Source organism: Alligator sinensis, unplaced genomic scaffold (assembly GCF_000455745.1).
Source record: "Alligator sinensis unplaced genomic scaffold, ASM45574v1 scaffold150_1, whole genome shotgun sequence".
Taxonomy (NCBI): Eukaryota; Metazoa; Chordata; order Crocodylia; family Alligatoridae; genus Alligator; species Alligator sinensis.
Window position 1 is genome coordinate 5,678,403 of NW_005841840.1, and position 10,929 is coordinate 5,689,331.

General features: G+C 40.0%; 1 protein-coding gene across 2 annotated transcripts in view; it reads left to right on the forward strand.

Annotated features, from left to right (window-relative positions):
* Nucleotides 1-10,705, forward strand: part of SPRY1 (sprouty RTK signaling antagonist 1) — an 11,365-nt gene extending 660 nt beyond the window's left edge. Inside the window, exons 2-3 of one of the 2 annotated variants that reach the window (XM_025204793.1) lie at nucleotides 2,815-3,639; nucleotides 4,563-10,705. In XM_025204793.1, the coding sequence (XP_025060578.1) occupies nucleotides 2,870-3,639; nucleotides 4,563-4,620 (828 nt within the window). In that variant the 5' untranslated portion in view covers nucleotides 2,815-2,869 and the 3' untranslated portion in view covers nucleotides 4,621-10,705. Of the gene's footprint in view, nucleotides 1-2,814 lie in introns of both variants that reach the window. The other variant, XM_006015626.3, reaches the window with a different exon arrangement.
* The last annotated feature ends 224 nt before the right edge of the window (nucleotides 10,706-10,929 follow it).

A 10,929-nucleotide genomic window follows, 5' to 3' on the forward strand; every position in this document is an offset into this window, starting at 1 on the left:
GGAGAGATGAGGAGCGAGATGCCCCCTCTTTTCCTCCCCTGGAAAGCACGCGAGGGGCGGAGGAGTGGGGGGAAATCCCCGGCGCGCACGGAGGAGCACGCCCAAGCCTTGAGGAGCTGTGCTGGAGGGAGGGGAGGGCCGGGGAGGGAGCTGCTGCTTTAAATGTTGGAAAGTCCGCCCTCCTGAGGTAATAGGAACCTCGCTCGGCCTCTTTCCCCTCCTCCTGCAAAAGGGTGTGGGGGGGGGGAAACAGCCCTTGTTTTCATTCATAACTTTTTCTTTTCCCCCCCTCAAGTCTGCATTGGTGGCGGGCTCGGCTCACATGGCAGAGGGCGCCAGCTGCTGCCTCCCGCCACCCGGCTTCCTGGGGCATCACCCAAGACTCGGAGAGTCTGACAGGGACCTCCACAGGGTGTCTAGTTCGACCCCACAGCCTGAGGCAGGACCAGCCCTCTCCAAACCGGCCCGTACAACCATCATCTAAACTGGACATAGGACTGCCAAACCCTCCTTTTACTCTGGAGGGGGTTAGCAGGGCATGGAGGGGTAAGGGCGGGGGGAGCTTAGCCATGGGGTGCTGTGGAGCAAACAATAGGGTGGGAATCATAGAGGATGGTCCGGTTGTCCTCTATTGATACGGAACCGGACACCTTTATGTCCTCTTTCTCTTGAAGAGAGGGAAAAAAAAAAAGTGCATCTCAAGCACTGTGTGTTATCTTTGGAAAACATGCCAGGTTAATAATTCTCTTGAAGAGAAAAATAGAGGACATAAAGGCGTTGGGTTTCATATCAATAGAGGACAGAGTAGCAGAAAACCGGAATGTCCTCTATGATGGCCACCCTAGCAAACAGTGACCTGTAATGGGGCATTGGCAGCTGTGCTAAAAGCCACAGCAGTTCCTAGCGTGCACTCACCCTTCAGGTGGCTCGTTTTTGTTTGCTTTACCTTTGGGTGGGGAGGAGAGTAATTTTAGATGGTATTTGCGGGGCAGGGGGTCCTTCACAAGGGGTATCGCAGCAGGCAGCCCTCCAAGTGGTTTCCCCCTTTCTGTCATTTATGTGAGCAGTTATTAAGACTGCATTTTGCATTATTAACCTGGCATATTTTCCAAAAATAGTGCACAGTGCTTGAGACATACTTTTTTTTTCTTTTTTTTACAGCATCGTTATATTGTGTTCTCTTCCATAAATCTTTCCATGTTCATTCACACCTAGCATTTGTGCGCTCCTATTCAACCATGTGAAAAGGAGAGGTTGTTATGGGGGGTGAATACAGAGTGACTAAAGTCAGCTTTTTAATCTCCAAACCCTAATTCTGGCAGAGGTGATATTGAGTGTAAAAGGGGACCTTTGGCCTCTAGATGGCTTAATGCTTTCTGTGTGCCAGTGCAAATCAGAGATCAGTACCTGGGAGGGGGGTGATGTATCTCATAGCTGCCAGTTGAAACAACGTTTCTAAGCAGAATTTTAACTACCTTTGCTCTTCTCCTGGGTGTCTTCATACCCTCCATCCTTATTCTTTCTTGAATTGGAGCAGCTTGCAGCAAATATGCTTTGGATATGCAAGACAAATGTACTTTCTTTACGTTTATTGGATAAGCTGGTTTGGAGCATGTTCCAGTCTGGCACTTGTCTGAAAAAATGAGAAACACAAGAGTATGCAGTTTTTGCTGGGGAGGAGGGTAGAGAGTCAATCTTCTCTAGCTGTTGGTACAGGAAAGTAAATGTTTGTTTTCCCAGGACACTTATGTAATTACTAAATGTTGTATAAATAATTAGCCCCCCAACACATTTCATACAGGTACAGAATTAACACTCTACAGAGTTTTCCAAATCAACATTATAATCCTCCTGTCAATAGCTTGGGACAAGAAGATACAAATTAATGTAATGTGTTAGGAACTTTTCAATAATTTTTTTTCCCCTAGAGTATTTTGTAAGAACAGATTTTTTTTTTTCTAGTCATTTGTTTCCAGAGAAGACGCATGAGAATTCATAAATGTCAGAAACTTGTGCTCTTGGTTTATTTTACTTTCCTTTTCTACCTACACATCCTATCCTGTGGTATCAGACCACTTAAAAGATCTGTTGTATAAGATGCTGTAATTTATATCTGATGCCTTATTTTAATAAAAACTTATATTCTAAAGCAGTGATTTTTTTCTATTAGAAAACGGGCTTCAGAATTAGACATTTTTTCATAGTACTCATTTTGGGGCTTTTGAACGTGTGTGTTTCATTTTAAAGATAGATTACAAGCTTAAAACAAGGATAGGGAGTGGAATGCAAATCTAACTTAATCTTTTGAGACAGCAAGCCGAGCCTGATAGAAAAGAAGGAAAAGCTTGCACAGATTTTGCTATACAGAATATAAATCTGATACTGTTCGTTCATGTATCTAACTTGGTTTGTAGTGTTCGGTGTTGCTGTTCCTGATTAGACGTTATATTCAGTAACAAGTGAGAAGTATTTATTTCCCATAGTTTGCCAAATAAGCATACAGGTTAATACTTCCTTTTATTTGTTTTTAATGGAAAAATCTCTCATTTTAAGTGGTTTGGGGGTTTCCTCTTACATTCTTCCTCTATGAGGCCATACCTAGTCTCTTCCCCCACAACTGGACTTTGGCCAGGCCCTCAGTCAGCATCACTGTAATCCCCCCCTGCTGAAAGAGATCATTACCAGGTGGTTAGGGCAATTTGTGGCTTGCCATGACATTTTTACTTTGAAAAAACTTCCTGTGATTTATTCCATTTTCACCTCTGATCTCTCTTCCTTCTCCCCACCCCTTATCTCCCCCCACCCCCAATTTAGGATTTCAGATGCATGCCACGTTTCCATTGAATGCCAGAAGTGGAGATCTCTACAGATGGAGCCCCAAAGTCAACATGGCAGTGGCGGTTCATTAGTTGTGACTCAGCAGCCTTCCCTGGACAGCAGGCAAAGGCTGGACTATGAAAGAGAAACTCAGCCAACAGCTATCTTGTCACTGGATCAGATCAAAGTTATTAGGGGCAGCAATGAATACACTGAAGGTCCATCTGTGGTGAAGAAGTCTGGTCCACGGACAGCACCAAGACAAGAAAAGCATGAAAGGACTCATGAAATCGTACCAATTAATGTGAATAATAATTACGAACCCAGGCCCAGCCATGTAGGACATGTGGCACATCAGCATAATGTCAGGGCCCCTGTGCTGAGCAGATCAACTAGCACTGGGAGTGCAGCTAGTTCTGGAAGCAACAGTAGCGCTTCTTCAGAGCAGGGACTGTTGGGAAGATCACCCCCATCCAGGCCGGGTTCAGGCCACAGATCTGAAAGGACCATCCGGACACAGCCCAAGCAGTCATCTTTGATTGTAGATGATCTGAAGGGTCCCTTGAAAGAGGACTTGACACAACACAAGTTTATCTGCGAACAGTGTGGGAAGTGCAAATGTGGTGAATGCACAGCCCCGAGGGCCTTACCATCTTGCTTGGCCTGCAACAGGCAGTGCTTGTGCTCTGCTGAGAGCATGGTGGAGTACAGCACCTGCATGTGCCTGATCAAAGGGATTTTCTACCACTGTTCCAATGATGATGAAGGGGACTCATACGCGGATAATCCCTGCTCTTGTTCCCAGTCACATTGCTGTTCCAGGTACCTGTGCATGGGAGCAATGTCCTTGTTTTTGCCTTGCTTGCTGTGCTACCCTCCTGCAAAGGGATGCCTAAAACTGTGCCGAGGGTGTTATGACCGGATCAATCGTCCAGGTTGCCGATGTAAGAACTCCAACACTGTCTATTGTAAACTGGAGAGCTGCCCCTCTCGGGGTCAAGGCAAGCCTTCATGATTTTTGGAGGGAGATTTGATTTTACTTCCTCAGACTTTTGCTTTCAGGTTGTGGCTGATTTTGCTCTTTGTTAATCCTTTAACTTTCCTTCCTTTACCCACTTTACATACAAGTCCTTTTCTTTGCACCCTCCATATCCCTTCTTTGACTCAGACAAGTGTGGTATATTTTATTTAGTCATTTTCAATCTTTGGTAAGCATGGACTATATATTTACACCTAAATCCTCAGTTTAGCAGGACCTTTTAGGCTTGTTAGTATAATCCGCTCATTAAAGAGACAAGGAGGGCTAATGGGCTTTTTTTGCAGCCTCTTGCTCTACAGAAAACTTCCCAAAGATGTCCTTTTTGTTCTCCTCAACTGTGGTTGTTTTGTTTTTGTTTATTTTTTTGCTTCGGAGGAACAAGTCCAACATTATTCCATGACTGAGCTGGATTATGAAACAGTTTAAAAATAGTCCTGAAGGGGTTGGAACCTTAGAAAATATAGGGCTGGATTTTTTTTGTATTTATTTTTTTTTAACCATTGGTCAAATAAGCTGCTCTTCCCGACCCTTCTTGGAGTTGTCTCAATCCAGAGACTTGCCTGGCTTGTGCTTCTTTTTTTTTTTTTTTTTTTTTTTCCCCCCCTTCAATATTGCTTCAGTTGTTTTGCTTCACTATGTAGATCTTCACATTGGAGACATGGCTGCAACTTTTCACTTTTTTTCTCTTGCTTTCAAATCTGTGAAGGACACCAGCCACTCCAGCCCTTCTCTCATGTTTGTGCAGTCCATCAAGATCGCGTTGATACTGAAGTTGGAGGAGTTTTGTGTATCCAAGCAGTCTTCAGGTGTCATTGAATTAAGTTGCCTAAATGTTCTTGGATCTTTACAATTTCTGTTACTTCCTTGGTTTAGTGAATTTAGCTCTGATCTGTGCTTCATAACTTTACTCTGTTTTGTGTTTTATTGCCTTAGCCACAAATTGTGGTCCCTTTTTGTATATTTTATGTATAAAACACAAAGTTGAATCCTGACTATTTTTAAGACAAAAGTCTGTTAAAACTTTTTTTATTGTAAAGAATATTTATTATGTGAATCTCTATTATTTTATGATATTTATTGCAAAAGACTTTGAAAATGTACTCATGTCTGAATATAACAAAATATCAATACTTAACGAAAATAAGGGTGACACGAAGAAAGTACATATGTTAACTATAATGCAGAAAATATATTAATTAATGAAAGTGTCTCTTGAGTTCTTCATTTTGATATACATGTAGGTTGTATTATGAGTTCCATATCCATATTACTACATGCTTTGTTATTTTTATTTTCATTATGCCCTGTGAGGTGGTTGAATTGCTTCGTATCAGTGCTGTGCAACCACTAGCATGTGCTCTACTTTTTATTTACCTAATATTGAGGTTGAAAACTATTTATCAAATGAGTTTTGCTTTGAGATATTTAATAAAATTGAATGCATGCATTTTGCTTGATAATACCAACAGGGTTTAGGCCCAATTTATTAACAACATATTTCAAAAACCTGTTGTGGAAAAAAAAAAAGAGTATTTTGTTTTTTTTCCCCCCTACACAATACCAAATGAACCTTTCCCTTCTTTTTTTAAAAGAGAATTTGTTGGTTTCTTATAGTGTACAGCAACAGAGATAATGAATGTTAAGCTCAAATCTAAATAAAAAGCAAGAGGCAAAAGTATAACGACAACTTTCTCAAGTTGTTGATGACCAGTTGCTTGGGAAGTCCTTTTTTTTTTCTTTAGGAATATTGATTTCCCAGCCTCAGCTGAACTAATCTGTTCCTTCTCATTTAAACTCTCCTGAAAGTGATCTGTGTAACAGCAATTTGTTGAATATGTTCACATTTAAATGATTGCAAATATACTTAGTGCATTAGGGTGAATGGGAGAGTCTCCAGCTTCCATTAGTTTGGTCCCAAGCTGTCTAACATTAGAATCTTCTAAATAACAATGTATTGACTTCATATTTTTAAGCTGTGATCTTAATAAGGAGGTCTAGAGAAAACACATGAAAAATGAAATGGTAAATTACAATTCTGAAGAATTCACCAACAATGGTAAATAGGTTCTCAAATGTTGTCACTTTGCATGGCTTCATAATTCATTCAACATCTTAATATATAGAATATTTGACTAGGCTGGGATCTTATCGTTAAGTGCATCAGAACTAGTGTAGTATGTGGTGATGGTGGTATTTGACCCCGCATTATAAAAAAAGTTTGTGTGAAAAAGGTATAACATCTTTAAAATGTTGATGTTACATCTGTTGAAAAATGGGTAAAGCTTTTATGACAAAAAGCCATACTGTGGAACTGTAACTTGCAGCTGTATACAGGAATATAATACTTTCTGTAATTTAAAACTGGTATTCCACTCCTGAGTGCACCAACATAATCTCAGCATTGTAGTTGGAAGTGACAAAAGTTTACAGGCTAAAATGTCTTAACAGAGGCTTGTCTGGTAACAATGTATAAATATTTTGCTTCCCAAGAATTATTTTTCTTTCCTCACATGTAATGGAGCAAAACTTCAGCGGAGAACTTTTTTAAGGAAGAACTTGATTTTTATTACTTCCTTTTCGTTGGTATTTTGGCCTAGCGGCAAGACCAGGGAAACCTCTCAAGACAGTGAAATCCTTGTCAAACTGTTACCATTGGTCAGACACAACCACTTACCCGGTTATGTGCCAACAATCAAAACGAAAAGACTGAGCCAGCTTTATTCACATAACTGGGTGACAGTGTGTGTGTTTGTGTGCATGTGCATACATGCACCAGCTTTGTTCCCTTGTTTTACATTGAGTTATGCTTACTCTTAAGAGATTTTACTTTTTTCATTAATCTGTATCTGAATCCTGCTTTCCATAGCTTTTCATTCCCTAGCTATGGATGATTTTTTTTTAAACATGCAGCCTGACTGAAAACAAAGGAATCATATATATTCTGGCTCCTGATTAATCATACTTTTCAAGTTATATAACATGGTCTATGATAACTGTTTTGGCTTCTGGTTTCTTGAAACTTAACATACTGTCTTGTGACTATATGGCAGGAAAATGCCAAGGAAAACTCTTTCTTATCTCATTCAGTTCTTCCATACTGAAGTTAGAAAATTTAAACTTCATTATATGTATACATGCGGGGCAGTCTTACAGCTGTTATGTTTCACCATAGGGCTACACTTAAGTTTGTTTGGGTTTTTTTGACTGTCTAATTGCCATATTTATTGCATAGTTCACACATGTTTGACTTTTTAATAGTCACTGAGATCCTTCAGAATGTAGGGTGGTTGTCTTTTATACCTCAGAAAGTTGTTACATCTCATAACATGATATCTTCTATATCTTGAAAGTGATTCTCATTAAGTGGGGTGAAGAAACTTCTTCCTTGGAAGTAAATATGAGCAAGTAAGCAAAAGCATGGTAAGTCTTGCATCCTAAAGGTCCCACAGTTCAAAAACTTAGATAGAATGTCTTGTTCAGTCTTACTCTAAATGTTTATGCTGATTGAGAGTTATAATTTTTCCACTGGCTAACTATAAACTGTGTTACATTCAAAATATACTTGTACTGTCAATATATGCATCACATATCAAAACCACTTGCATAACTTTTTGAGAGAAAGAGATCAGGTTTGTCATCTTCTCATCATTAAACAGGTACAGATTTCAGTTCTTCATCCCAGATTTTGATTTGGAAAACTCTTTGGGACACTTTCTACATATTTGTACGGCACCTAAGACAGTGGGGCCTCACCTAGTTGTTCCCAAGGTTCTAGTATAATATCATTAATAAGTGACATTATTATTAATAGAATTAATATTCAAGAACACCTAAATTCCTTTTTGGCAGTAGGCAAGGATTTCTTAAAGAGAGAACTTTTATTCAATTTACTGCATCTCACATGATTTCTGGACTGTCATGGCTACATCATTCTTGGCAGAATTAATTTTAATGTGGAATAGCATAGCACAAGACTATCCTTCAAATGCCATGGAGATTTTAATTTGAAAAAAAACAGAAATTACAATGCTGATATACAATAAAGTATAAAGTTCAGTTTATTGACTGATCTATTCGTGTTAGTTTGGGTACATTTAAACAAGACCATCACCTGGCTGTGAATAGAAAGGTTCTGAAATGTGCTGCCTGTGTGAGAGGTGATTTTTTTTTTTTTTTTTTGTAACAATTATAAAATAAGTGATTTCTAAAGTTAAAAGAATGTTGTAATCAGATGGTAAATGAAGAAGTAAGTGGCCTGCTTAGAGGTATGTCTAGTTAAAGATAAAATTTTTCAAATGGAAATGGTACCATTGGAAGAAATCTTACCAGACACTTGGTGCATCCAGACGAGTACAGCCGTGTGGTATGTGGCACCGCAAACATGTCTGCAGCACCACATACCCCACAGCCAGCTGTTCTTTATGCTGCAAGGGTGCGCTATCCATGTGTGCGCTGCTCCATTTTTTTTTTTTTTTCCCCCCTCCCCCCACCCCTACCCTACCATGGGTTTTTTGACCTCTGGATATCCAGGGGGCAAAAAAAAGAAACACAGGGGGAAAAAAAACCCAGAGCAGCGCATGCACAGGCAGCACGTGACTAAAAAGAGGAGCCGGGCTGTCTGAAGCCAGGCTCCACCCGGCAGGATGGCCACAGCTGTGGCCCTGGGAGGCCCCCTACCAGCCTCCCTACCACCCCTGGAGTAACTTGCCATGCACTAACGCGCACATGGCACAGGTGTTGCCTGGAGACAAGTAGCTGAGGTGCAAGGTGTGTCACTGCTACTTGTCCCTGGGGAACCAAACGTCCATGCTCATCTGGATGCAGCCCTTAAGTCCCAATTCGTGATGGCTCTAGCAAAAGAAAATGACTTACTCTTACGTGTTGTGTATTGTAATGTGTGTTGTAATGACAGGTGAGAGAGGGCAGCCTCTGCCATGTAGTTAAAAGCTGTTAAGAGGGTTTGAAGTGTGTTAAATAGGGTTAAAAGAGCCAAGTAACTATTTTGGAGGGTTTGTGTGGAAAGATTATTGGAAGTGTAACTTGGAACCCCCTTTTTTAAGACTGGTTTTTATCTTGGGAGAATATTCAAGTTTCTCCAGTACTTTTAATCCCAAATTTGCCAAGACGGTTCTCAGAACGTTGAGGAATCCTAAGCAGTTGATGTTAGTTTTCTTCCAACTGGAATGTTGTGTCATAGCAGTGATGGACTTCCCAGAAGAGCAGGAATAGAACCTCACCTGGTACCACATGACTGGATTTAGAAGGTGTTTATAAAATGCACAGGTTTAATTTAACTTTCCTTTTGGAAGATTCTCTTTAAACCAGTTCTTTTTTTTTCTAGGTGTGGTCATTTCCTACCCCAAAAGGAAAGAGACAGTGGCATGGCTTTTCACACTGAGGCTTGATGGTGGCTGCTTAGCCATATTGCCAGTGTTTTTAAGAACTTGAATATTTGTTGGGGAGGTTCCACCCAAAAGCAGGCAGTTTACTTGGGGCAACTTCAAAACTGTTTTACCCCACAAAACCTTACTAGTGTGGGGGTTTTTGCAGAGGGATTGGAACAGCTGTTCCATATGGATCCTTTGTTTGGAAGAGTGAAGCACTATGATGTTAACAACTGTGAATTGTGCACAAAACAGATGAAACTATATGGGAGGACAAAATTGGTCTCTGGGTGGGGTGGTGACTTTTCTAGGCACCAATAGCAGAACTGTTGCAGGATATACTTTGGCATTGTTTCAATGTAAGAAAATGGCATACAGACAGAGAGCTATCATACTTCCCATTTTTCCAAATACGTTGTATATCTTTGAATTACACATTCTATGCAATGAGTTTACTGTTAAATTAGGATTTATTTCCAGGGCATACGAGATTAGCATAATAATAAAAAGCCCCACAGATTCCCTGCATCCATTATTTAACAATGATCATAAAGCTTTTAAACTGAACTTTTTGTTTGTGTATTTTTACTGGGGTGTTCCAAAATGATCTTTGATTTTTGTAGGTAGCATTATTTGGGAATTGCTATGGATAACAAGTGTTGCTTCAGTTTGATTTCATGAATTAACATGTTGCTTTTATACACAGAAATTATACCTTTGGACACAGGCATGTCTGCACTGCCTCTGCATAGTGTCAGGGAGCTCCATATTGATGCCTGCTGTACCTAATGCATGTGTGATACTTCTCAAACTGGAAGTAATATAGCTGCCTTAGTCTGCTACTGGGATCATGCCAATAAGTTCTCCCAAGCTTATGGAGAATAGTTTTTTTAAAGAAATACAGCAGTGCACTCAGGTGGATGGCTACATTACTCTTATTTAGTACCCACCCTGCAGATGCAGGCTCTTTATGTCCCTCAACATGGTGCTTTCTGCCTCTGTGTTGAGGTGATACATATATACCCATTTTGTCTTTTTCACTTAAGTGTTTTATTTTTGTTTTGGTTTTTTTGCCTCAAATATTAAAATTTCATCCGCCACCACCAAGATCCACGTCTGCAGAGGCTAACTGGGTATAAACCACAAAATGGTTCTGTTTCTTGAACTCAAACTACTTTTGGAATTAACCAGTTTTATTTTGGTGTCAACTGTTGGTAATTTATACCCATGACAGGTTGGTCTCATAATATTGGTGCAGTGTTAAAGAGTCCGTAATCCAGATAGCAATCCCCTTGTACTGGGCACTGAACAAACACCCAAGGAGAATCCCTGCCTCAACTAGATCACAAGATTTAAAAAAATGTAATGAGATTGCCATGCTGGCCACTTAGAAAGTTTAATGTTAGATTTAAATATCAAGGGAGTGAAAGGCCGAACCCATTGAAGCACACCCCCCCCCCCCCCCCCCCCCGTGTGTCTGCAGTATCAGGATTTTACCCAAATCTTTAATCTTCCTAATTTATACCTGTGGCTTTTAAACCTGAGACAGTATTTTGTGGATGAAATAAACATTTTCAAGTAAATAAATGCCACATATTTAGCAAAGTTTTACCGAGTTTTGATTTGATTCTGAAGAAAAAAAAAAGACATCTGGAAGGTTGCCTGATCTTTCTAAGAGAAACAAATATT